Source organism: Coffea eugenioides, chromosome 2 (assembly GCF_003713205.1).
Source record: "Coffea eugenioides isolate CCC68of chromosome 2, Ceug_1.0, whole genome shotgun sequence".
NCBI lineage: Eukaryota > Viridiplantae > Streptophyta > Magnoliopsida > Gentianales > Rubiaceae > Coffea > Coffea eugenioides.
Window position 1 is genome coordinate 6,702,878 of NC_040036.1, and position 26,391 is coordinate 6,729,268.

The 26,391-nt window shown below is 37.9% G+C and overlaps 5 protein-coding genes across 6 annotated transcripts; 3 read left to right on the forward strand and 2 right to left on the reverse strand.

Annotated features, from left to right (window-relative positions):
- LOC113763097 (arginyl-tRNA--protein transferase 2) lies at nucleotides 1-5,655 on the reverse strand. Of its 2 annotated transcripts, XM_027306807.1 has the most exons (7): nucleotides 5,349-5,655; nucleotides 4,246-4,284; nucleotides 3,927-4,077; nucleotides 3,135-3,289; nucleotides 2,141-2,990; nucleotides 1,050-1,371; nucleotides 1-589 (listed from the first exon to the last, which is right to left on the reverse strand). In XM_027306807.1, the coding sequence occupies exons 1-7, from the start codon at nucleotides 5,509-5,511 to the stop codon at nucleotides 440-442; spliced, it is 1,830 nt and encodes a 609-aa protein (XP_027162608.1). In that variant the 5' UTR covers nucleotides 5,512-5,655; the 3' UTR covers nucleotides 1-439. The 2 variants fall into 2 exon arrangements, with proteins under 2 accessions (XP_027162608.1, XP_027162606.1); XM_027306805.1 differs by having other exon boundaries at nucleotides 2,141-3,289.
- Nucleotides 5,656-9,915: 4,260 nt separating this feature from the next.
- On the forward strand, nucleotides 9,916-14,445 carry LOC113762915 (mucin-5AC). Its single transcript, XM_027306549.1, has 5 exons — nucleotides 9,916-10,554; nucleotides 10,935-11,049; nucleotides 11,827-11,941; nucleotides 12,593-13,636; nucleotides 13,976-14,445. Exons 1-5 carry the CDS (start codon nucleotides 10,362-10,364, stop codon nucleotides 14,231-14,233), a joined length of 1,725 nt encoding a protein of 574 aa, XP_027162350.1. The 5' UTR covers nucleotides 9,916-10,361; the 3' UTR covers nucleotides 14,234-14,445.
- An 892-nt stretch (nucleotides 14,446-15,337) lies between these two features.
- On the reverse strand, nucleotides 15,338-18,020 carry LOC113762308 (clathrin light chain 2). The gene is made up of 3 exons (XM_027305697.1): nucleotides 17,601-18,020; nucleotides 17,028-17,181; nucleotides 15,338-15,984 (listed from the first exon to the last, which is right to left on the reverse strand). Exons 1-3 carry the CDS (start codon nucleotides 17,993-17,995, stop codon nucleotides 15,637-15,639), a joined length of 897 nt encoding a protein of 298 aa, XP_027161498.1. The 5' UTR covers nucleotides 17,996-18,020; the 3' UTR covers nucleotides 15,338-15,636.
- Nucleotides 18,021-20,464: 2,444 nt separating this feature from the next.
- Nucleotides 20,465-24,017, forward strand: LOC113755415 (probable LRR receptor-like serine/threonine-protein kinase At3g47570). Its single transcript, XM_027299427.1, has 3 exons — nucleotides 20,465-20,609; nucleotides 20,801-23,485; nucleotides 23,655-24,017. Exons 1-3 carry the CDS (start codon nucleotides 20,465-20,467, stop codon nucleotides 24,005-24,007), a joined length of 3,183 nt encoding a protein of 1,060 aa, XP_027155228.1. The 3' UTR covers nucleotides 24,008-24,017.
- A 590-nt stretch (nucleotides 24,018-24,607) lies between these two features.
- Nucleotides 24,608-25,538, forward strand: LOC113761367 (pleckstrin homology domain-containing protein 1). The gene has a single exon (XM_027304325.1). It carries the CDS (start codon nucleotides 24,811-24,813, stop codon nucleotides 25,246-25,248), a length of 438 nt encoding a protein of 145 aa, XP_027160126.1. The 5' UTR covers nucleotides 24,608-24,810; the 3' UTR covers nucleotides 25,249-25,538.
- Nucleotides 25,539-26,391: the final 853 nt, after the last annotated feature.

Here is a 26,391-nt window from a genome sequence, read left to right on the forward strand (position 1 = left end):
GATCAATAATCCTTCGTCTTTCCTCTTTCATAAATATTCTAGAACACCTACAAAAGAAACTGTAGAAAAGAAAGTCATGCATGACCTCATGAAAAGTAGAACACAAATAGTATCATCCCTGTTTGAAACTGAAAATGATCATCTATAGCTAGTCTCGAATTTGCAAGTGTTCGGTCATTGTCTTGCAATTAAGACATACATTTAACTTAAAACATGAAGGTCGGTCAAGATTACATCTTTGAAGCAGATTACAGGCAATTTGAGACTTAAGGTGAACAACTTGCTAAGTGAACCACTCAAAATCAGTTCACCCAAAATCAATAAGCACCAATTTTTCTTCTTTTGTTTCAAGACTCCACAACCTGATCAGCAATCGGTTACTCTAAAATTCCACGCAGACAGCAAGTTTCATTTCAATCTGTCCCGATTTTCCTTTCAATCACTCGTCTATTTCTTGCATTCTTGTCAATGGCAGATCAGGCTGATACACAATGCGCTCAGAGAGTTCGGCACCAACAGCTCTCATGTATCTCTGCAATTGGGTTTCCATGTACCTCCTTTCGCTGGAACCAAAAGCTTGACACAGGTCCTTCAAGCACAATAAGATTTAGATTAAGTTACACTGCAGTACAAAGTGGGGAAATTTGATCTACCTTAGTGAGTTTCTTAGCGATCTACAGTAAGACATTCCAGGGTGATTGAAAACAGTACAAGTTAGGTAATGACTAAGATCGAAGCATAGGCATGTGTAATGTGTCAGGGTCGCTGAATTCAAGGAGTTGTCAGCAGCAACTAGAGGTAATCTTTACAAACAGGATAATGTGTTAATATTGAAAACAGAATTACCATTTATAGACTGGCACTCCTCTTTTTTTTTTTTTTGCCTTTTTAAATCTAGATTATTTAGAAAGGAAAAGCTAATATTTCCATAACTGTCTTACTAGATTAACATGGAAGATACCAACTTAAAAGAAATGTCTTCTCTAACGATAAAGGATACTGACAATTAGAATATACCATAATTAAAGTAAAGAATGTCATGTAAATACCTTAAATCGTAACCGCAATGACTTCATACCAATCAAGATATTACCAACATCTCCATCTTCAGCTGCTGCAGGTGGTGAAGAACTAGTTTCTGGCTCTGAGTCAACATCAGAATCTTCAGAATCAAGTTCAATCATTTCCACGTCCTCATGAATAAATACATCATCTTTGCATTCACTGAAGAGATCACCATGGAGATCTTCCATATGGTTTTGAAGAGTGGTAGGTGGCAACGGCTCCCCCTTTGTTAATGAGGCAAAATCAGATAAAACAACATATCTTTTCCTGTCAAGCAGGGGCTTCGCAACATCAAATGGAATCCACCTACAGAAAATAATGCCAGTTAGAAATAACTTAAAAGCTTGAAGACCAGGTGGGTTCCAAAGACTGTGACTTGCTGACAAAGTAAAATCCATTGCAATTATTAGTGAATATGTGGAAGAATAACATCTGCGTTACATTAAGGAAAAATTGGGCTTCATAGACTGGGGAAAAAATACTCGTTTTTAATTAAACCTTCATGATTATTTAGACGAAAAATGATGATATTCAGGCCATAATTAATCTCCCAAAACCTCACATCGATCTGTCTGACACAAATGTTAAATGGTTAAATTTAATATAAAGCTTTCTAACTAATATTGCACACACAGGGATTCCAAGGGCGACCATGTGGATTTGACCATCCCAAGCTAGCCTTGGAATACATCTTTCAGGTCATGCAACTGAAATGTACAAGAATGGTCCACCAAAAAAAGAAAAGAAAAAAAGGAGTGCAACTGATGCCACTAGTGTGGCACATCCACCTCTCCAAAAATATGCCTTTAAAGTAAAAGAATTGGATGTAACTCATCCCAAAACCGTAGCCTTCACGAGGACAAAAGCAAATTCCTAACAGCAATAGAAATCATAGTGCATAGAACAAACTTATATTGGTAACATTTAATAGGTTCATCTTATGGGGCTAAAAGTATGATATAACACCCAAAAAGAATGGAAAACAACCATGCTGTGGTGCTCCAAACTATGAGATTAATTGATTATGATATTTCACTTAGTTGTCCCATTTTCACAAGGAAGAAGAATAACTTACTGATAGCGAAGAGGGCAAAGGAGTTCAGAGGGTCGATAAGCTGCTTTGTATCTCATCTTGTTGCATGAGTGAATGTAATAACCAAGATAATAGTATTGTAGACTGGGACAATGTACTTGATTCTCTTTCACCCATCTTATTTCTTCCAGGGCTGAATACTTACCTAGTGATAAGAAGGCAAGGTCTGGGTCCCAGAATAAATATTTACTAGACAAACATTTAGGAAGAATATCTATTACACCAACTGCAACTAGCTGCCCGTCGATCAGGTACTGCTGATGGAAAGAACCAAAGCCACAAGGGGGAACTGTACCATCTCCAGTAGGAGGAACAAATATTAAGGGAGTATCAACCAGAAATCTCCTGTATGAGAATTCAGAGACCTGATCGGGAGTATCATTATGCACTCTAAGTTGGTACTTCCTGTACAAGGAATATTCTTCAGGATCATAACTGGACCTTCTCAAACGAATCTCAAGCTGCCTTCTTTTGCCTTGAGAAGTTACAAAGATTTTATTCAAGCAGCTATGTTTCCTACCACTTTCTGCAGGTAGCTGCTTCCACATTGTCCCACTTTTAACGATATCATTGTACATATTTTGGTTGCCAGTAGAATAGAAATTAATGTGCCCATTGCAAGCTCTAATTGACAAACCACAGGATTCTGGCACCTCCTTTAGGTGCCTTGCAAGAATTTCTGCAATCAATTTTGGAGAAATCTCAGGATACTGACCATTTTCCTCTGTACTGCACTTTGAATATTGTACATGTCCAACGCCCTTCTTAGCTTGTCTTAAAGCAGCAGAGATCTGGAATGATACATTGCTGGTGAATAATAAGTCTTCTGACCCTTCAACAAGTAACTTTCTTTTAGCTGGTGCAACTACTTTGACAGAAGCTTTTGGCAATTCAAGATCACAGGAAAATGCGCTTTTAACATATTCTTGAACCACAATATCTATCTGGTTTGATAAGCAGTGTATAATCTGTTCACCTTGGTTCTTCTGTTCTTCGTGATCACCTGAGGAAAACTCCATTGCCATGCAGTTTGCACTTTCATTTTGGGAAGAGCTGCAGGATCCCCCACTAATACTCCATTCATTCATTACTTTCTCTGGTTTTCTAACATCCAATGTGCCATCTAGAAACCTAGAAGAAAGTCATTTTTGTATTTAATTACTTTCACTGAAACTTTTCATTGTATCTAGATAACTTATATTTCACTGTATAATTTTGCACTCAATTTGGAATCACAATTTTGGAAAGACTAGCAAATGAACCATTGAGGATTCCAGAATTCCAACACATAAATTGTAAAGAACCCGGATACAAAGAAGAAAGCACCAATTGGAAAAGAAGGAACCAGAGTTATGATAGCAAGTACATTCTATAAATTGGACAAACAGACAGTAGCAAATACTTCAAGATTGATTCCAAACGGTGCAAAATTCTTTTCCTGGCAAGCCGTGAACTGGAGCTGACATGAAAAATGTAGCATTATACTAGAGTTGGCATTTATATCAACCAAGAATAGTTGGATCTAAACCTCTGGAGAAATACAAGGTTGTCATTACTCACATTCACTAATATATGCACGTACGAATCAAAACAGCACATCCAACAGAGAAAGAAAACGATATAGGCACTTATGCGCTTCCCAATGGTATATAGATGCATGTGTATCTATGTTAACTTTGCCCAAACTTTTCTTTGCCTTGGGTGAACATTCAACGATAAACCGAAGAATAAACATGAGGAGATAGAAGGAGTTGCAACACAATAAAACCTTTGCACTCGTTTTGATACTCGAAGTTGCTCTTTAGTTGGAACAAATTCACTGGCTTCGAGACGGATGGTATACGACGGACAGCATGTCCTCTCCATCTCAGGTTTGTATACAAAGCAGCCCGACCTTCTCCAACCTCTATCAAGAAGAGCTACAATGTAGAGAGATTTCACTAAAACTCGTAACATTCAAGAAAAGGCTCCAAGATAAAATACCAAAGCAAAAAGGCCCTATTATACTTTTTAAACAACGAAAGATCAAGTATTTGCTATCTAAAGTTCTCCAGAACAACTTTGTTAGAAAAACAGGAGATACAGACCTTGATAGTCATCAACTGTCAGACTCAGAGCCCATAATCCTGCAAATTAAGAACAACAAAATTTCAAAGAGAAGGTGACACCAAAACCTTTTAAATAATAATATTCAACAAAGGCAGAAGAAGATATTAAAACGTCATATCAAACTAATTTCCAAAGTGGAACTTGTTTGCAATTATTATGAGCATGTAACATTGAATAACATTATTAATCTCTTCTTTCTCTGATATCCCTTTTAGTGGTCCAATAATCCCAAGAGAAATACATCCTTAATCATTCCTTCTCTATAAAAGATCAACTGTTGAGCTCCAAGAATCAAATATTTGGATTTCAGGTATTTAATTTAACTTTCTATCATTCTCCAAGTATTTCCAATTGAGCTCCAAAAGTAGGTAATTCAAATGGATTATATTTCAAAGAAGAGAATGTTGGTGACGTACATATATTTTTTTCTATACAGACACAAGAATAAATAAATAAAGGGGAAACAAAAAGAAAGAACTGCATTGACCATTTGAACTTGGCTTATTGCAGAAGTGATATCTTTGTCATAATCGCATGACCATTTAAATCTATCAAAATAATCTTTTGTACAAATATCCTCGCCCCGTAACTACCTTAGGTTTCGCATGGAAAAAAGTAAAAATCAAAAGAATTGCATGGACTAATAGCGGTCTCATTGCAGAAGTGATATTTTTGTCATTGTTGCATGACCATTTGGAAATAATCAAATTCAGACTAAGATCGAGTAGCTGTCGTTTACATTTTGGCAATCATAATGACGGCCTATTGCCATAGTGATGAAAAATTTACTATCACCGGTATGTCGATCAGAAACAAAACAAAACCAAAAAGATAGAAGCCGAGAATTGCAGCTTTTTATGAGGAGAGAGGGTGAAGGAGTAATAAATAATCTTAACTAATTGCTCACAAACTTCTGATCGTTTCAACAGAATTAACCTCCACAGAACACATAATTCTGACAGAAAAATAACAATTCTCCCAAAAATTTAAACTTTGCCATAACAAAAAACTAAATTGAGAGCGCGATGACATCAAAATTACCTGGATAAGTATCAAAATTAAGCATAATTAAGAGACTGACCGTGAGAAATACTTGTATGACTGGCGGATCTGCAGTAACCGCAAGAGTTCCGACGGCGGCCAACATCCATGACGACGCTTTCTGCTCTGCTACTATTTTGACCACCGCTGCTATTACTGTTACTGCTGCTAGCTTCGCTTTTCATCTTCTTCTTTTCTGCCATAACCGATCTTCAGGCACCCGGAAAAAAAAGAACAATTAATGATGATTTGGGCTATATGGGGAAGGAGAGACAATCGGCAGCCTTGTCACTGTTTTACCAGTATCGATAATGTTTAGTTGCACTAATCCAATTAATTTGTAGCATTTGACCAAAAAAATTTAATTTGTAGCAAAATATTTTTTTCCTACTGTAATTGAGATGGCCATTTTTTTTTTTTTGTATCGACCAAAATTACTTTGAACCCTCAATGATTTCAAAGATTCTCAGTTTGCATTCTCAACTTTTAAAAAGAAAAAAATAAAAGTGCACCCTAAATTGTTATTAAAGTGTTTCAAACCAAATTAACCCATCCCCAATGAACATGAACAAAATCACAGGCGTTCACTCAGCTTATTTAAGTTAGGTTCTTGAGGAATTATGGCAATTTAGAAAGTATGACGTACTCTATACATGCACATTTTTATAAGATGTTCAGGTATTGTTTGTGTATTATACGAGCAGGGTCAATTTTGACTCAAATATTAAATGAACTATAAGTATTGATCAAATTCGATTCATTTCATTTATTTGTACAAATATTCGAGTCTAAGTTTGAGCTAGACTTGTTAAACTAAACGAGCCGAATTTGAGTTCGAAATCGAATCTAAGTTTGGAGATGATTTAATTTGAGCTTGAGATCTAAATTTAAGTTTGGAGTAAGTAATATATATTTATTTAGAATAAGTTTAATGGTATTTCTTGATTTTAAAGAAGTAAATAATACAAATTTATGTATAATTACTTTGTTTAGTAAAATGTAATATACTTTAAATAATTTTAAATGTATTTATGTTTGTATTTATTTATTTTTATAATTACATATGTGTTCATGAACTATTCAAATAGTTCGCAGATAAGTTTGTGTTTGTCTCGATTATTAAACGAGTCTATTATTGTATTTGAACTCGAGCCATTTATAAAATGTTTTTTTTTTTCAAATTCAAACAATTCGAGTACCTCCGTTCATTAAAAGCTCTAACCATATCTAAACAACGTGACATCAACTCTATGCTATAATAGGACTTGTAAACACAAATCAAAGGAGATACTCGTCAAAATTATAAGCAATTTTGTATTAGGGATTCTTGCAGGTGCAGTTGAATTTGATATAATTATATATTATTGTTATATATAATTTTTAAATTTTTATTGTATATTTACAAATCAAGTTATATGTATACATTGAATTGGTATGTACGAATAAAACTTCCACGTACAACGAATAATTATATAATAGTATACCAAATTATAAAAATATGATACTATAGAATTGCATCAAAATTCCAACCATACCTGCACTGATCTAATTGTATTAGAAGGCATTGGTGTGTTTAGATAGTGAATGAATTATTTGCTCTTTTGTATTTATATACATCATCAATATATTTTTCAATCATTTTTTTATCTTACGTATGTTACATCAAAAAAATGTTACAGTAATTTTTTTAAAAAATTAATCTGTTTTAGTGCGTTGCTGAGCTTCCGCGTAAAAGCCTTTTAAAGTAGTAGGTATTATTGAGCCTTTTGTGTCTCACCAACTTATGCTTCCGGAAATTAGGAAAAAGTCACCATGCATTGCCTTTCTTTCTCAATCACATTTTGGAGCTGCAGCAGTTGTCAACGTCGAGATACGCCTATCGTTGGCGTGTCGAACTTTAAAAGTTCCTTCGGTTCCCATCACATTATTCTTATCAGAACGTAAACACCTTCGTGTAGGCAAGAGAAAGTGATCAATTCTGTTTCCTTGCTTAAACTGTTATACGTGTTCACCGTAAACCACAACCACGATTCGGTTTTAAACTGTTAAATGTGTTCACGAATTCCTGTATTAAATTAGTTAATACTTGCTATTTCATTTCTGTAGAATTCATATACAGCATATTAAAATTTAAATTGACCCAGTTCAATGCATTAACAATGCTAACCACCGAATTTAACTGATTAAGATGGTTTTTAGGACATTCATCAATAGCACTGAGAGATTTTTAGACTATAGTGGTGAATTAAAACGAAAGAAATAATCGAAAGGTTTAGATGAAGTAGACAAAATAAGGTTGTGTTTGGATTGCATTTTTCTAGATTTTTTGTAGAAAAATTACTGTAGCGATTTGATATATACGAGGTAAAAAGGTGTTTGGGAAATATGTTCACGGAAAACGTAACAATTTTCTTTTCGAGAATGGCTGTCCAAACAAGGCCAAATAAACAAATAAATAAAGCCATATCCAGATCGACCCAAGAGGCAAAAATGGAATATCATCCAAATTCCAATAGGCCAGCTTTTAGCTCAACGGAAGCCAAACTGTCAAAATGAATGTAATGAAGAGGTTTTCAAGCAAAGTTCCATGGTAATCCAACTTACATAGTACTAGTATTATGTAATTGGAAGTAACTTAATTTGGGGTACAAAGTAAAACATCTGATGATACAGAAAATTCAAGAACAATTGTCCCGTGATGGACTACAACATTAAATAATTATTGATGCATTCATTACACATGAAATAGCCTACGGAACGTGATTGCAGAAATAATAATAATAATAATAATAATAAAAGAATACTAGCACAGGCAAATTTAAACATGCCACCCTTTGCTTCAAGAAAAGATTGAAAAGCAAAAAGTAACCTATAATAATCAGCACAATTAGATAAACCCGAATGATAACCAACTACTCTAACAACTACTTTTAGAGTCCTTGGCAGTTAGGGAGAGCTTTTAGACTCTTCTTCGGTGCAGATTGAAGGACTAAATCCCTTGACTTGCATTCATATTCAGAATTTTTTTGAAAATTTTATCAATAGTGCAAAGGCACTCGTTTTTGTCCAGTGGTGGTCCGATTCCCTCATAATTTTTCTTTGGCCATTTGGACCTACCCCTCCCTCTTAATACAGAGTATGAGTAGATATAGAATAAAAAAGTTATCTGGACCTACTCCTCCCCCTTAGTATAGAGTAAGAGTAGATATAAAATAGAAAAACTATCACTTGTGCTGATGATTCAAAAAAGGGGAAATCATTTTCCATTTTAAGAATTTACACATTTAAGGGTCCGTTTGTTTCAACATAGAATATTTTCCATGAGAAAATATTTTCAGCGAAAGACATTTTCTGTAAAAAAATTTTGATTTTTCAAGATTTGTGTGATGTTTGGTTCAACTTTTAACATATAAATTTGACAGAATGTCTGCAAGTACTCTACTCTGTTTACCATTCATGAAGGCATAAACTGATTCTTTCCCAAACTAGAAAGTAAGATCCCACAAGAATAAGCTGTCAAATTTAGGTTGATTTAAAGATTTGAGCAGTTATGGAGATTTAAACTAGTGAAGCAAAACTCAACAATCTCTTCGTCGCTCATCCCCTCCTCCTCACCAAATCTCCTCAGGTATAATTCTATCATATCTGCAAATACTCGTGATCCGTGAGAGAGAAGTGGAATCTATAATTAACGAGGAGCCCTAGAGTGGATTTGATGGAGTTGGTGATGGGGTTGCCGGAAGAAGGATAGATCTTCAGTGATGATACAAATAGACAGTTTGGGATGTTAAATTCATAATTCACGACAAGTAAGGAAAGTAACTTCAAAAGATCTATTTGTGTAAGTTGTTTTCCACTAGAGGATGAAAATTATTTTCCTAAAGAAAAGGTTTTTAGTGGTCTAATTGCATTCAAATGCTGAAAAATTTGGAAAAGATTTTTCGAAAAATATTTTACACTGAAACAAACAAATCCTGAGTATGTTACGTACTCGTCCCATTGCTTTGTTAGCCGAGTCGGTTTGTAAGCCAAAAAAACTACATATAACATGTTACTAGTATGTAAAGAGTTGTTGGCCACCATAAAAAACTTTAAATTTTAGTGGGTTGGGAGGTCAAGGATTCAAACCCTAACTCCTATCAATGTGTTACTATTTGTGATTTCTTCTAAATCTAAAACCCCCGGTAAGCTAGGTAGAAGTAGGTCTAAGAGTAGACTAGATTAGTTGTTAAGTCTCATAAAAAAACATACTACTAGTACGTAATTAAAAGAAATCTGGAAGTTTCAAGGAGCATGATCGCAAATACATAAAACTAAAGGGGGCTTGGATCCGCAATTATCCGTCCCGCAGGAAAGAAAGCAAGAAAGAACAATCTGAAAATCTGATAACGTAACTTTTAAGAGAAGAGGAGATGAACAAGCAAACACTCGTTTTTGTTAGTTGCATTAATAATACCCCACCCCCGTGACTTCCCCTCTGTCTCTCTCTCTCTCTCTCTCTAATCTTTGTATCTAGTGGAGCCCACGCCCCGAAAATATCAAAATCAACCCTCGTTATATTGTTATTTCCCCCCTTTAACCCCTCCAATTAACATTCGCTGCCACTCTTCTGATCTCAAAGTCCTTGCTCAGGTTCTCTCTCCGTCTCTCTCTAAACTAAAACCTCCTCCTCCTTTCCTTTAGCTCCAAAATTTTTTTTTGAATATATGTTTTCCAATGCTATTTATTTCATCCTAGAGCATGTTTTGATATCCTAGTTTTTGACATTATCGAAATAAGCGAGGGATTTTTTTTCTCTGGAGAATGCGAAAAGCTTGATGAGTCTGAGCTGATTTTTGGCTGAAATTTTGAGAGCGTTCGAGGTTTAGTATCGGATCTGTGATTGTTGGATAAAATGTTGAGAAGGATAGGGATTAAATGTTTATGTTTTGAGGTGGTGAATCGACAAAGCTAGGGTTTTGAGGTGAAAAAACAGTGATGAATTAAGTGTTTTAGGGTTTGCGTGGCTGTGGAAACGGTTTGTGTGGTTGTGCAAACTTTTTGGTTTCTCGAAATGAATCGGAGTTTTAGGGCCGAAGAGACAGGGTTGAAGCAGAGGCAGCAGCTGCAAATGGGGAGTCTAAAGACGTCGATGATGAAGGAGAAAGATGAGGAGCTGGCATTGTTTTTCGAGATGCAAAAACGCGAGAAGGAGCGGAACAATCTTCTTCTACTTAACAACTCCGACGATTTCGATGCTCCCCTTGGTATGAGATGTTGATCTTGGATTAACATTATGTTGTTTTCTTTCTTCTATTAAAAACTCTAAGGCTTATGTGGAATTTGTTCTGAAGTTGATGGAAATTTCGTGTTTGTGGTAGTTGTTGGGTGGTGCATGGATCTTTTGATAGATTTGATTTGAATATTGAGCCATTTGTTGACGTAATCCGATGGCTTTCTCCAATTAAACAAGTGCGTAGTCGTAGAATTATTGTATAAAGTGGATATATACTAGCATTAGGTTCGTGGGCTTTACCGGTTATTTTTCTGGATCACTGTTCTGTTAATCATATGTCCTTTTCTCTTCAAATTATAGCATCGTTTAATTTGATTATTGATTTTGTTTTTAATTCTTTTCTGCTTGCAGGCACAAAATCTGGTAGTTCTATTTTTAATATTGCATCTACAACGCCTGCACCAGTGCGAAAGACAGCCACCGATGATTTCCTGAATTCTGACACTGATAAAAATGATTATGATTGGTACATTGGTGAATTTGAATTTTTTTTTAGTTGGTCTTGAGCTTATTGGGTATTGTAATTTATGGAGTTATTGTGCTTGGTAATTGTTTTACCACTAGCTTTTGAAGGGAGTTTAATGCCTAACATTAACTCTATAAGTGAGAGGGAGTTTAGAGCCTTGCACTGATGAAACTTTTCACTACGGATTATAGCTGATACGTTTAATGCTCAAAAATTATTTCACACTTCCACATTTAAGAGAGGACTCTGTGAGTGTTGTTTGCTTATGCACTTTGCACTTTCCATTCTTTTTACTCTTTGCTGTAAATTCCTTTGTCAATTAAAATTTTTATGCTGCTGGCAACTTTAGTGGATCAGGACACAGCATTACCCTTGTATGTTTATCAACAGAATTATGTATTATTTTCTTTTCCTATATCCTTGCCTTTTTAATTCAGTTGAGAGGTTAAAGTACTTGTTTTATGACTTGTGGCCATTGTGGTATCTTGCACTTTACACATTAGTCTGGCTAGTAGAGTCGCATGCAAGAAGCTTATAGTCATGGAGTTCTAATGATCTGGAATGTTTGTCCTTCAAGGCACTATAACTAGAACATTGGATACTATCATATGTATATGGTAGTATTTTCTTAGGTATTCACGATGAGAGATTTCTACTTCAATTTTTTTTAAAGATGATTAGCTGAAACATGAAATTGATGGTTTTCTGTTAATTTGAATACAAGGTGCTTATAAGCGTTTTTATTTATTTATTTCTATATTTATCTAATGTTTTCAGGCTTCTTACACCTCCTGGTACTCCCCTTTTTCCTTCATTGGAGATGGAATCTCAGAAAACTGTTATGAGTCAGCTGGGAACACCTAAAGCTCGTCCCTTAACACTCAAATCTAGGGTAAGAGCTTAAGAAGAATAAGATTATAAGTATTTGTGTGCAGACTTTGCAATCTTTGAGGATTTTGGTAATATGAAATCTACAGTATTATATGGCCTAAATTGAGGAGTTAGAATATTGAGTTTTTGACTTATGTCCTGTGATTGACCAAAGCCACTTTAGACTCCTATATGGTAAAAAGCAGTGTGTAAACTCACGCTCAATTCATTTTTTAAAGCATTGTATGCCAAATGAAATTTGGATCTCCTTGGATGAGAACCATTCCATTTTCTGCTGAAATTGTAGTTTGTTTGTCTTTTTATCTGGGATCTTGATAGGGGTTTCGTTAAAGGAAAATTGGCAATGCAGTATATCGGGGAGGTTGAGATTATCAAAACCAAAAGGATAAAAAATAAATAAAGTAAGTAAACTTCCTATCTGATTGTGTTTTAGTACAACATTGATGTCATCATATGATTTGCTGAATATATTCTTAAAGAGCACTTGAATATTCTGTTAAGACAATGTGGGTCAACAGTACATCCTGTTTAAGGCTTCCGTAGTTTAGAACTATCATTATGACTGTAATTTAATATGTAGTTGACACGTCCTGAGTATGTACTTGTGAATGTGGCAGTAACTCTATTGTGCAATTTGTTTGCTTTGTTGAAGTTAGCAAATCCACAGACAGAGAATGCAGTAAGGAGCAACTTACCATCTAGACAGCAAACTTCATCTACTGGGTTGACCACTTCGAGTGGAGGAATTCGCAGACCCTCCTCATCAGGGGGATCACGGCCTTCTACACCAACTGGGCGCCCCACTTTAACTGCAACATCTAAATCTACCATGACCTCAGCACCTAAACCAACATTAAGTACAGGTTCAAAGCCGTCGTTAACCACAACATCCAAAGCAACATCAGCTGCCATGTCTAGACCTACAAGGTCGGCAACACCTTCTTCACGTGCCAGTTTGGCTTCAGCCAAGCCAACAGTTCCACCAAGATCTTCTACACCTACTTCCAGACCTATGGTGAGATCGTCAACGCCAACTGCTAGGCCAAGTATACCTGCATCGAAGCCTACATCAAGGTCAGCAACTCCAACTCGTAGGCCTGCAACAACATCAAGTGCAACAATTACATCTGTGCCATCAGTTAAATCTCCATCCTCCTCATCAGTTACCAAGTTGGTCTCTAGCACCACAAAAAACCCAGTGCCAGCACGTTCAAGTTCTCCGACTGTGAAACCTAGGCCATGGAAGCCTTCAGATATGCCTGGCTTCTCCCTTGATGCGCCTCCAAATCTTAGGACATCAATACCAACAGATAGGCCTGTTTCAGCAAGTAGGGGTCGGCCTGGAGGTCCCACTGTTCGATCTTCATCTGTCGAGCCTGTGGCAAACGGAAGGGTCAGGCGACAATCATGCTCTCCATCAAGAGGAAGACCTCCTAATGGCATTATTCACAGCAGTGGAAGCTCTGTGCCTGCTGGGAATAGATTGCATGCCAAAGCAAATGACCATGTGAGCCCTGTTTTAATTGGCACTAAAATGGTTGAAAGGGTAATAAATATGCGCAAGCTGGTTCCACCAAAACAAGATGACAAGCATTCACCCTTAAGTAACTTATCCGGAAAGTCTTCATCTCCTGACAGCTCCGGGTTTGGAAGAACTCTCTCTAAGAAGTCCTTGGATATGGCCATAAGGCATATGGTATGGCTCCATTTCCTCCATTTTTCATTATTTAAGCATTTTCATTTAGAATCTTGTAATTGTGCTTTGGTACAAATAGGTCATTGGAAGTGTTTATTTGGTAATACATTGTTAGATCAAGCCAGATTGTCACACTTACTAGATGTTCCAATGCACATTTGGTGAAACTTGTTTCTGTGTTCTATTTCTTAACCATGGTCTTCTTTAACTTTGTGTGGTTTTAGTTGTGAGAGGTTAGATTTTTGTAAACAGTGTGGTCAAAAGTCAACTGGATTTTCTTTTTCCTTTGCTTCTTTTTCTTCCCTTCGCATCATTTAACTGGTGTTTCCTCTTGAGCAGGATATACGGCGTACAATTCCAGGTAATCTTCGGCCTCTGATGACTAACATCCCTGCCTCCTCTATGTATAGTGTGAGATCAGGATCTACTAAAAGCAGGACACTCAGTGTCTCTGATTCCCCCCTTGCAACAAGCAGCAATGCTAGTTCTGAAGTGAGTGTCAACAACAACGCGCTGTGTGCTGATGCAAGTGAAATAGAAGATGACGTTAACAGTGATAAAGTTGTTAGATCTCCAGCCAGCATGCGTGCCAGGTGAAGAAAAATAAAAACTTGATAACTAGTCGATATATTTGCCTTTCTATTATTCCATTATGAGGCTGTGAAAGTTGAAAGACCTGTTTCCTGGAAGCACTGACCAAAATTTGGCTTGCATGATTCGTGTAAAGTTCATGGACTGATAGCTGTATCACTTGAACCCGTTGTATAATCAGCAATTAAAGTAATATGATTAACCATATTTCTTGTCTACCGTTTGGGGGTGGGGGAAAGGTTTGGTTTCTATCTCGTTTCAACATTTCTGATGAGCTTTGAATGCTGCCACATTCGGACTTTTTTCACTGAAGTGAATGTGTAGCTGCCCGAATTTACAGTACTCGGGATCCCCTTTGTTAGTTATGTGCTGTTTCCATTCTAATTTTTTATTCTTTTTGGGTTGAGGGTTGTTTTTTTCTTTTTTTTGGGGGGGGTACTAGAATTAGAAGGTTGTTTGCATTTAAAGGAATCGACTAACAGAATATGAGCGAGAGAAGAAGTACAAGTGAAAAATTTCGAGTTTGAGTCCTCTCACTTGTACTAAAAAAAATACTCAAGAATGCGGAATTGCCCTTGTAGAATTCTCTTGCATCAGTTAACAGACTAATCTTGTTTGCACAACTACGTACCCGACTACCGGGTGTGGATGGGCAGATGGAAATGAGCGATATTGGTCATATTTCATGAAAGGTTTGCTGCTTTCTTCTGTAGCTGCGCGTAGCATCCGCAGGGGGTATCCCACTTTCGCTCTGTATGTTCACATGAAATTAGAAGATTGCTGGTGATTTCTAACCGGCCTATAATTTCAGCAATGAATAAAGTCCAAAAGCTCTTCACCATTTAGAGCGCATTCTCTAAGTTGGTTGGATTGATCGGCGCCTTGTAACGCGTTAGCTTAATGCTTGGTTTTTGCTGGCCTCTCAAATGGAAAATTTTACTCATCACAGAAAAAAAAAATCAACGATAATAGGAGATAATTCCGGACCCACCTTTTCACTAGCATGGTGACCTCCGGAAATTAATACCATCATCTGACGAAATTATTAGAATCATGCTGGTTGCTTTCATATTCCACATTAAACCCTGCGCAGAATCATATCAAAGAAAAGGCTAAACCTTCTAAGCGCATACTTCTGCGATTGCTGAACAAAAAGGTACACAAAAAAGCACCTCATACAAAATACAAGCTAAATATCATCCCTTGTAAGTGAAAATTTCCAGACCTATAGAAGAGTCCAAAGTATACAGGCATAATGACGAGTCTTAAAAAAAAAAAAGAAAGAGGAGCCTAGAAGCAATTATACTACAATGGAGAAGTTTCCCTAGACCCACCTTTTATACAAAACAGGTAAAAAAATAATTTCACGACACAGACCACGACAAAAGATAGAGCAAAGAAGAACATAATCAAGCAACAATCACCGGTGCAGGAGAGACTGTTGCAGATGTGGCATCAGAAGTAGCAGCAATAGCAGATTTGGAGTCTTTTGTGGTTGCAGGGGCTGGAGGTGGAGAATGCTTCAAGTGGCTTGGAGTGTTATGTTTAAGTTTTAAGAGTATCTGCCTCAACCTCGCCAAGTCAGTGGGCTTACCAGGCTTTGGCCCTTGGATTACAATTAAAGAAGGCTTCTTTTCTTGGTCTTTCTTACCCTTCTTTTCAATGGTAGGCACTTCATTAGGGATGAGTTCTGCAATTGATTTCCAATAATTCTTGTCTGCCTCAGCATGAAACTTCTCTTGGCTTGCCAGAAACACCTAATCAAACAATATTCTGGTCAGAAAATTTGCACAAGCAATGTCACTCACCCACTCTTTTTTTTTTTTTGGGAGATTCGCTATTACTCATGCCTTCGTGTTGGAGCATAAAAAAGTAGAGAAAAATGTTATACAGAACTAAACATGAATAGCATCCCCGCCTTTAAGCAAATTCATACTAGACTGTGGAACTCCAAACTTATATGTCAGTTCTCCAACATGTTCAGTTTTAGAACAACAATGACCAAAAGTCAGTCTCACAATGTGCCAAGCCAGGGCAAATGCCTCTAGAGGTTGACATGGCTAAAAGTATGTTAAGTCCCTCATTCACATGGCTGCAGCCAAAACCAAAGCTTAGCTACGATTGCACACAATAAATTCCAAGACAGGGTTAGTGAACCTCTAAATGGATGTTCTTTATGTTAGTCATGTTGCTTCCCCCCACCCCCACCTCAACACAAAAAAAAAACCCCCTTTTCTTCCCTCTTGTGAGTCTGATATGATGTGCTTAGGTTACATAAAATATGACACCTAACATTTGAATTGACTCAGACATTTAAATATTTCCATACGGGATTTGCATATCACGTCTTACCTCTACACACACAACTTCAAATTACTAACGCAATTACCAACTAAAGCAGCATACTGGAATGTCACTCAACCCATGAGGCACACTGCCTGACTTGTCTGATAAGGTTACCAAATCCAGTTACTACAAATTAATTACTCATTAACATTCCTACAGAAAGCAGAATTTTCAAACCCAATGCCTTAGCAGCATAATTGCTCCCCATGGTAACTATGACAAATAGTGATCAACTGTAGTAGACCTTGGGAACTATAATCACTTCATAGCCATCTCCTACAATACCTCACTTTCACTCTTTCAGTGCCATTTCGATTCCACGAGCAGTCATGAAGCAATCATGACTAACAGTATTTGAGACAACAAGATATGCATAGACATTGTAATTGTTGCCTAACATATTCTCATGCAAAATAAATGCTGGAAGAATCTCAGTTTGCTACTGAAAATTTACCTTCTCCCTATCCCGATTAGTGGACTTGTTGCTTTCACATGTAATCTGCCTCTTCTTGTAGAATTCAAGTTTGTACACGTCAGCTTCATCAATAATTTGGCTCAGCAATTGCTTCTCCCTCTTTTCATTCTCTTCTAGTCGAATGGCATTTTGTCTGAGTATGCAGTAGAACAATTTAATAATATTGAAAAAGGAAATTATTCACGTTTGAAGAAGTCCAACCATATCAAAGAAATTCCTAATAAAATTAGGATTGACAACAACTAAACTGAAAGTAGGATGGAAGCGATTAATTTGTAACCGAGTTAATCACTACTTCCTAATTCAATCAAAGCATACATTAGATCATTAACGTTGCTCATGGACTAAAAAAGTCTAGACTCTTAAGAGTTTTGTCTACGTACCATCTTTTGAAACAGTTAAAAGAAAAACCAAAACTTCCTGGTTGAAAATCAAGTTTGGCCAATCATCGTTCAATCCAAAAAGTTCGAAATTATACTATGATTAAATGAAATGAAGTAAACCAAGACAAATTACACAATTTAGCAAGGTGACACCAGGCTATGAAATCACCTTCTCCACTCTCTAAGAGCGTATCCCTCCTCGGCCTGCATCTCCGCCGGTGGCGGCAGAATCGGTCCATTAGACTCCGAGTGTTCGCCCTCGAACGGCTTTCCATTAGATTCAGGAGATAATTCGGCAAAATCGGAGCTAAATCCTCCACCGGATACATGGATCGGTGTTGGAGATGAACTTTCGGCAATCGTGTGCGAGGTTAAAACCGGGGAGTCATCCGCCGCCGAGTCTTTGACTGACTCCGACTCGACGAAATTTGAGAACGAGTCAAATCGCTGGGACGAAAGGCGAGGATCGTAGCCTAAGTAACCATCGTCGAATGGACGAGAGGAGCCGGCCGGTGAGTCATCGCCGCCCGACTGGCTGTAAGAGTCCGTAAAAGAAGACGACATCGTTTCTCTCCCCTCTGGTTCTGAATTTGCAGAAATAGAGAATGCGTTTGGCTGCGGGTTACCCGAGTCTTTATATGGTGGGCAACGAAGTGTACTAAAGATGGGCGAGTCCATTAGGCTGGATCTAAAAAATTTTTCCCTTTTTAATGGGCTGGCATTAGGCCCTTCGGATGTTGCAAAGGTGGGCCTAATTTGTTCAACTTTCGACATCAGTTTCCTTTTACATTGGAGAATTTTTCTTTCTTTCTTTTTTTTTTAATATTATGTGTAAGATTTCGAATTCGAAACCTTTTACTTACACTTTTTTCCTTGGTACCACCTAACTCATTCCTCTCTTCTAAAATGAAAATTTGGTAAATGATCGTAAACGAATTGAGTCCTTTTAGACTTGATTCATTAAGAGTTCAATTCGATTTCAATTTTTAACAAGTTCGAACACAAATTCCAATAGGAATTAAGGTTTAATTAAAGTATTGAATTGAGTTCAAACTTTTACATATTTGGCTGGATAATGTTCTAATAAATTTAAATAAAATTTATTTAAAAATAGTTATTAATAATTTATATAAAATTGTACATTTATCGCTTTGTTATATGGATTATATATGTATTAGTGATAATTTAATATTAATTAAATAGATTTTTGGTCTTTTGAATCGAACTCGAACCTATCGAATATTAAATTGAATCAAACCTGAACTTAAATTTTGAGCTGATATAGGATTTGAGTTCAAACAAAAAATTTGAATCCAACCTGATAGGTTGAAAGTTTGATTCAATTTGATTCATTTACAATCTTATCTCCAACAGCAGCTCAACTGCTAGGTACATTAATCACGGTAAATGTCTTGTTTCTCAAGTCTTTCCTTTCTGTCTTTTTTAAGGCTTTAAACCATGAAAAATTCAAGAGTCTTCAAAAATGAAGACGCCATATTCTCCTCTCATTTCTTTGGTTTTGTGTTTTGACTTTCGGGTCATAGTTTTCTTGGACGTGCAGCACTACATAAAATGGGGACTCATTGAGCATTTGTGCTGGCTCCCGAGATTTTGCGGACACGGGGAATGCATTTAACTGCATGTGACCCGACCCGAGCAATTATATCGGTGGACAACTGACTGTACTAAAGATGGGCGAGTACATTAGGCTGGACCTTAAAAAGCATTTCCCTATTTAATGGGCTGACATTAGGCCCTTTATAATGTTACAGGGCTCGAATTATTCAATGTGTTAAAATCAGTTTCTGTCTTTCTTTTTCCGTCAAAACATTTTCTTTTTTTAATTGAGAGAGTTTTGGTAAACGCTCCCCAGGACTAGCTGGTGGAGACATTAATCTCAAGAAGTTCATTTTGCTTTCATCATTGTGAGGCTTCGAATCTATTGTAAACAAAACAAAAGGAAAGAGTGTTCATAAATGAAGACGACCGTTTCTCCTCTGATGTCTCTGGTTTTGGGCCTTTCGGCTTTCGAGTCAGAGTTGCCTCAGTGCAGTACTGCAGATTGGGGAGAAGAGTGAAGGCTGATTGATTTAGCTGGGCGGAGTTGATGAGCTTTTCTGGGTTCAGTAGGCTTGATATGAGACCAAATGTTATTGGGCTTAAAAGCTAATCCAAACCAATTGCCACCAAGAAGGATTAGTTGGGTGATTAATTGATTATGAGATTCTCATCTGTACATTAAAGTTTGTCTAGGGATGGGAGTCAGTCCAGCATCCTTGAAAATGCCTCTAATTGAATTCTAACTTGTTTTTATCTAAATCTGTTATCGAGTCACCCTACTTTGTTACCCGCTACCAAACTCTTTTACTCAGTGCCGATGTTCAGATTATCTATTGGATACCCTCTACCATCTTATTTATATAGATAGCAAAAAAGAAATTAACTTTTATAAAACTAAAATCACTACATGTATCATGTTAAACCAACACATTAGATTATAATTTTAGCAAAAACATCTAAAAAATACAACATCCAAACGCCCTTCCTGGTAAGAAAAATGAGAATACATTATTTGACAGAAAAAAAATCTGTCAGAATAGATTATTCGATGTCAAGCATGTTACAGTAGTTTCATGGCTATCTTCAGTCCAAAACCGATGTAATGGTTGGAAGCATGGCATGTGGGTGCTGCTGATCCCATGCATCCCATTTTGGGCACATCTTAGTATCTTACCCACCGGTTTCCCCTTGAAATATCGGACAAGTAAGAAATCGTCAAATCGATGGACAAAAGTCTTCTGACCAGGCAAAATTGCGCCTTGTTCATGTGATTCAACGGGAATTAATGCTCAGAGTCATTTTCTTATCTTTCTTTCTACGAAAAAGTCAAAGAACGACTTTAGTGTTGGGCTGGTAGAATTGGAAATTTAGACGGTGGTCCATAGCTCAACTGCTCAAATTGTATTCAATTATTTGTACGTGATCACTTCGTCTTATAATTGCTAGTCAACCGGCCATACTGGGCAACGCAAGATGAAAGAAGTTAGACGATTGTATGAGAACGAGACAGTAGTATTGTCAAATGAACAGCTTACCAGGACGGAGAGTTCCAACATTACAGAGCCTGACTCTGACACTGTAGCCGATGATCCTACATTAAGATCTGCTTTTCAGATTGGTCCTGGGTGTTGTCAGGGGTGTTGACATCATCAGAGCCGAGGTGGTAGCCAGGGGTGCAGAGGTCATCCAAGTAGGAGACCATGGATCGAGCCGAGCTGCCGAATTACCGTCACCTCGGCAACAAGGTACGGCGTTATGGGCAACACCAAAAAGATTAGAGTTGGGAAAACTTTGAGAAGCGAATCACAGAGTTCCAAACTGGGCAATGCCGAGATTACTGGACCTCTGGCGCTGCTTACAGCGTTATATTTCACACCTCTGGACACAACACCATGAAGGGCCAAAAAGAAGCAGATGATCGTGATGTTGTTGCTTTATTGGCGTTCAAGTCCATAATTCAGCATGACCCTTATGGGATCATGAACTCGTGGAATGATTCTCATGACTTGTGTAGATGGGAGGGTATACAATGTGGTCGCAAGCACAAAAGAGTAACCAGCATAAATCTGAAAGACAAAGGCTTAGTGGGCTTCTTGTCACCTTTTCTGGGCAATCTAAGCTTTCTTCGTGCATTAAATTTAACCAACAACACCTTTCAAGGTGAAATTCCTGCCCAATTCGGCCAGCTATTCAGACTTCAGATTCTGTCTTTGTCATGGAACTCAATAGAGGGTGAAATTCCGGCAAATCTATCCCGGTGCTCCAGTCTTGTGCAACTTTCTCTGAGCTATAACAAGCTAGTTGGGAGATTACCGCCGGCATTTGGTTTTTTGCGTAATCTTGAAACTCTTGCCATTCTCACGAACGACCTAACAGGAGCTATCCCTTCTTCCCTTGGAAATCTTACTTCCCTGACTTCACTTGCTGTAGTAGATAATCATTTGGTGGGGAATATTCCCGAAACCTTAGGACAGTTGAGAAATTTAAGGGTTTTTGGATTTGGTGGGAACGAATTATATGGAACTATCCCACCTTCGATTTATAATCTTTCCCAACTTAAGACCTTGTCCGTGCCTGCTAATCAACTGCATGGAAGTCTTCCTTCAGCATTAGGCCTCATGCGTCCTCATCTTCGGTATCTCTTGTTGGCTGATAACCAATTCACAGGAATGCTTCCAGTCTCAATAACAAATGCCTCTGATCTAACCACGATTGACATTGGACACAACAGATTCAAAGGCAAAATAGCTGTTGATTTTGGAGGGCTGCCCAATCTCGTTGTCCTATTTGCGCCAGGTAATAATTTTGGGAGTGGGGAACTGGATGAAATGCATTTTCTGAGTACCATGACAAACTGTAGCAATTTGGTTGGTGTGGACTTGGGGTCCAACCAATTAAAAGGGGTGTTGCCCAGCAACATTGGTAACCTGTCTCAATTCTTCCGTATGTTGTCACTGGGTGATAATCATATATATGGAGGGATACCTTCAGTACTAGGTAATCTCGTCAGCCTAGATAATTTAATTCTAGAAGGTAATCAGCTCACGGGCAGCATCCCAAGTACGATTGGTAATCTTCAAAAGCTTCAGATGCTAGCCCTTGATTCCAATAAATTGTCAGGAAAAATTCCAGACTCTTTAGGAAACCTCTCATTGATGAACAAGCTATATCTGGGCGGTAACATGTTGGACGGAACCATACCACCATCTCTGGGTAACTGCCAAGGTTTGTTGTTCTTAGAACTTTCTCAAAACAATCTTAGTGGTTTCATACCGAAAGAAATCTTTGGGATTTCTTCTCTATCAATTTATTTAGGCCTTTCTAACAATCATTTATCTGGAACCTTACCATTAGAGGTTGGCAACTTGGAAAATCTAGCTGAATTCGATGCCTCTGAAAATCAACTGTCAGGTGAACTTCCTGAAACCTTGGGCAGTTGTAGTAGCCTCGAAAGCCTTTCCCTTGCAGGTAACTTGTTCGAGGGTTCTATCCCAAAATTCTTAAGTTCTATGAGAGCTATTCAAATTCTTGACCTTTCTCGTAACAATTTCTCTGGGCAAATCCCCCACTTTTTGGAAGAACTTGCAATAAAGACCTTGAATTTGTCCTACAATGATTTTGTGGGTAAGGTACCAAAAAAAGGTGTTTTTGCAAATGCTAGTGCTATATCAGTCGTTGGGAACAGAAGACTTTGTGGAGGCATTTTCCAACTACAGCTACCAAAGTGCCGCATCCTGAGAGACTCAAAGAAACATAAGAAGCCTCTCAGAGTCATCATACCCATAATAATTCCAACCAGCATTGTTTTCCTTGGAGTAATCCTGATCTCAATTTTCCGACAGCGCTCGTTGAAAAAGAGAAGCTATGAAACATGCTTATCGGGTGGATTATTCCTGAAACTCAACTACAAACAACTCTTACAAGCAACCAATGGTTTCTCTGCAGAGAATCTAGTTGGAGTTGGGAGTTTTGGCTCAGTGTATAAAGGCAACCTGAATGAAGAAAGAAACTTAACTGTGGCAGTTAAAGTATTTAATCTTCTCCACCACGGAGCCTTCAAGAGCTTTTGTGCTGAGTGTGAAGTATTGAGAAACATTCAGCATCGAAACCTTGTAAAGATCATAACTTCATGCTCGAGCCTAGATTTCCAGGGGAATGAATTTAAGGCTTTAGTCTACGAATTCATGCCCAATGGCAGTCTAGATAACTGGTTGCATTCGTGGGAAGAAGATCAGCAGAACAAATCTGGTAGACCAAACCTTCTTCAAAGAATTAATGTTGCTATTGATGTGGCTTGTGCCCTTGATTACCTACATCACCATTGCCACGCAGAGATTGTTCACTGCGATCTCAAACCAAGCAATATTCTCCTTGACAATGATCTCACAGCTCATGTTGGAGATTTTGGGCTAGCCAAATTTCTTCAATCACCTCTTAATTTACAGGAGAGCAGCAGCGCTGGAATTAGAGGAACCATAGGATATGTGGCTCCAGGCAAGAAAGAACTTACTTATAAACTGATTAGTATTTAATAAGATTAAGCTAAAAGTATGCAACATGATATAGGCCACGAAGTTCATTTTTTGGTAGTGATCGCTATGCTTGACATTATTGTCTAGTTGTTATACTCTTGCCATCTGACGAAGTTTCGAAATATATGCAGAGTATGGCTTAGGTGCTGAGGTATCAACTTATGGAGATGTCTACAGCTTTGGGATTCTACTGCTGGAGATGGTGACAGGGAAGAGACCTACGCATGCTTTGTTCAGCGAAGGCCTTGATCTTCACAAGTTTGTTGAAATGGCAGTCCCAGACCGCGTGATGGACATCGTGGATCCCGTACTCGTTATCTTTGCAGGTGACAGCAAATGCAGTCAACTGGAGGACTGTTCGATTTCATTGCTTAAAGTTGGCTTGGCTTGCTCCACGGACTTGCCGCAAGACAGAATGAACATGGCTGAAGTTTTTTCTTCTTTGAAATCCATCAAGGATACTTTTAGCATGGCAGGACTCTGAAACAGCTGCTATAAACACTAGTCCTTCAAATTCAAATACATTTGTGCTTGAATCTTCTAACGTCTCATTTGCTTACAGAAATGAAGTATTTTTTATCTTTGCCGGTACATTAGTTATTCATCTTGAAATTCTTGTTTTATCCTTAAACATTTGGTAGTAGAACGCTAGCCGGTAAATTAATGTTGTTGTCTACCAATTGCTCATTTAAAAAGCTCACACAGCATTGTTTGGTAGGGAACTATTTAGAAGAACTTGCTGCTCCGATGAGGGATTCAGAGTAAAATTAGTTTAGGAACATCGACTTTAAGAAAAAGAGCTCTAGTGATTGATGTCAATTATGATGGAGAAGGTTTAGCTAATTGATCATTTTTTTCAAGTTTCTTCTAACTATTCGATTCTATGACGAAATAAAAGAAAATTTTACATAATTGTGTAGAGGTTTTTTTTTTTTCCTCCCTTCCTTTTTGGGCAGTTGATGAATTCGACACACACTAGCGAAGGATCCAAAATGGCTCAATTACAATCTAACAAATCATGCTGTTGCTACTAAGGCTCCGACAGAATTCTCAATCTTCAACGCCTATTTTCTGTTGCTACAATCAATCACCTTTTTTTGTAGTTGCAATGTTGCATATACATAATAACATAACATAACAGCCACCCGACGCAAGCTATCCTAATATGCCTCCAAATTAGAACCGACAAGAGTGGGGGAAAGGGATCAACAACCTGCCTCCTCTGCCCTTTGTGTCTTCTTCTCTCTGAAAAACGTTTCGAGGGCTTTTGAGATTCCCCAAACAAATATGGCGTCTCTATGGCGGGCCGCGACGGGCTCGGCGGGCCAGTCCAACGAAGAGCACGGCGGCGTCGAGTTCTGGTCCAACCCGGAGCGAACCGGCTGGCTTTTAAAACAAGGGGAGTATATCAAGACCTGGCGACGCCGTTGGTTCGTTCTCAAACAGGGGAAGCTCTTCTGGTTCAAGGAGTCCACCGTCACCCGCGGCTCACAGCCACGCGGCGTCATCCCGGTGGCCACTTGCCTCACCGTCAAGGGAGCTGAAGATGTGCTTAACAAGCAGAACGCCTTCGAGCTCTCTACCCGCTCCGAGACCATGTACTTCATCGCTGATTCCGAGAAAGAAAAGGAGGATTGGATCAACTCCATCGGACGATCCATAGTCCAGCACTCCAGGTCCGTTACTGATAACGAGATCGTTGATTATGACAGCAACAGGAAATAATCGATTGAGATGAGTACCGAGTCAAATCAAATTTACAGAAGAAAAGCTTTCTTCTTTCTTCTTTCTGTTGTAAGTGTGCATTTTGGTTTCCTAAAAAAGGGTGGATCTTTGTTGTGTACTCTGCTGAGTGTGCAATTGTGGATATGGATATATTACATGATGAACAATGTACTGCAGCAGCAAGTACTTTGTTTTGTGATCTTTTGTTTGAAGTTAAATATTTTACTTCTATGTATATTTGCACCTGTTAGGGTTTGGTAATTAGTTGCTTGCGGGAGATTTAATGGTAACTGTTAAAAGGTAGTTTTGAGGAACTTTTTGGTTTTGCTGATGATTCTTTTGTGTACAACTGTTTTGGAATGTCAGAGTTAGCTCGATGGATGAATGAGAGTCTCTATGTAGAGATCTTCTTCACTTTTAGCTTAATATGGAGGTAATCGGATTTGGTAATCAGTGGGTTGGAAGGGCAGTCTGTGTGTGACTTCGTGGTATCTGAAGTTATGTATAATGCCTAAAGCTAGACTTTTATAAAGACTGTGGCTTCATGGAATTGAGATATAGAAGTGAACTGTACCTGAAAGAGCTTGATATGGGGGTGGATATCCCTGTTTCATGCTGCTGGAAAAGGTTCTTTCTTGCCTTTTGCAGTTTGTTTAACTCCACCAAATTGGTAAGGTTCATTGTGGGTTCTTGTCAGACTCTGAAATGTGCTCTAGTAACTTGTACCAGGGATAGCACCACATTCGCTTATTTTGAGTTTCTTAATTACTTAAGCTTGCCACAGCGTAAAGCATTTATATCTCTATTCCATGCTGCCGGAATAAGTTCACTATTGCCTTTTGCAGTTTGTTTAACTCCACCAAATTGATTAGGTTCATTATGTCTTGTTCTCGACTCCTGAAATGTGCTCTAGTAACTCGTACCTGGGATTGCACCCCATTCACTTATCTTGACTTTCTTAGTTACTTAAGCTTGCCACACTGTTAAGTGTAAACCATGCATGGGCTTTTCTGATATTATATGTGGTTACTCAATGTAATAGAGTCCAACTGGACTTTATATAAGCAGTTATGAAGAGCTAAAAATGGAATCCATCTGCTGGTCTATTTTTACACCATCTCCAATAGCTGAATCATGTGAGTA

Bases quoted from the DNA above. Each gene is read 5' to 3' on its own strand.
- LOC113763097 (XM_027306805.1), bottom strand. From the start codon at position 5,511: ATGGCAGAAAAGAAGAAGATGAAAAGCGAAGCTAGCAGCAGTAACAGT. The intron at 4,078-4,245 runs GTCTGTATCTCC...TCTACATTGTAG, and splicing joins GACAGTTGATGACTATCAAG to CTCTTCTTGATAGAGGTTGG. The intron at 1,372-2,140 runs GTAAGTTATTCT...TATTTTCTGTAG, and splicing joins CTTTGCCCTCTTCGCTATCA to GTGGATTCCATTTGATGTTG.
- LOC113762308 (XM_027305697.1), bottom strand. From the start codon at position 17,995: ATGTCGTCTTCTTTTACGGACTCTTACAGCCAGTCGGGCGGCGATGAC. The intron at 17,182-17,600 runs GTGATTTCATAG...CTGCATACTCAG, and splicing joins GCTCTTAGAGAGTGGAGAAG to ACAAAATGCCATTCGACTAG. The intron at 15,985-17,027 runs GTAAATTTTCAG...TTGTTTGATTAG, and splicing joins CTAATCGGGATAGGGAGAAG to GTGTTTCTGGCAAGCCAAGA.
- LOC113755415 (XM_027299427.1), top strand. From the start codon at position 20,465: ATGAAAGAAGTTAGACGATTGTATGAGAACGAGACAGTAGTATTGTCA. The intron at 20,610-20,800 runs GTCCTGGGTGTT...AGCGAATCACAG, and splicing joins AAGATCTGCTTTTCAGATTG to AGTTCCAAACTGGGCAATGC. The intron at 23,486-23,654 runs GCAAGAAAGAAC...AAATATATGCAG, and splicing joins CATAGGATATGTGGCTCCAG to AGTATGGCTTAGGTGCTGAG.
- LOC113761367 (XM_027304325.1), top strand. From the start codon at position 24,811: ATGGCGTCTCTATGGCGGGCCGCGACGGGCTCGGCGGGCCAGTCCAAC.
- LOC113762915 (XM_027306549.1), top strand. From the start codon at position 10,362: ATGAATCGGAGTTTTAGGGCCGAAGAGACAGGGTTGAAGCAGAGGCAG. The intron at 10,555-10,934 runs GTATGAGATGTT...TTCTGCTTGCAG, and splicing joins CGATTTCGATGCTCCCCTTG to GCACAAAATCTGGTAGTTCT. The intron at 11,050-11,826 runs GTACATTGGTGA...TAATGTTTTCAG, and splicing joins GATAAAAATGATTATGATTG to GCTTCTTACACCTCCTGGTA.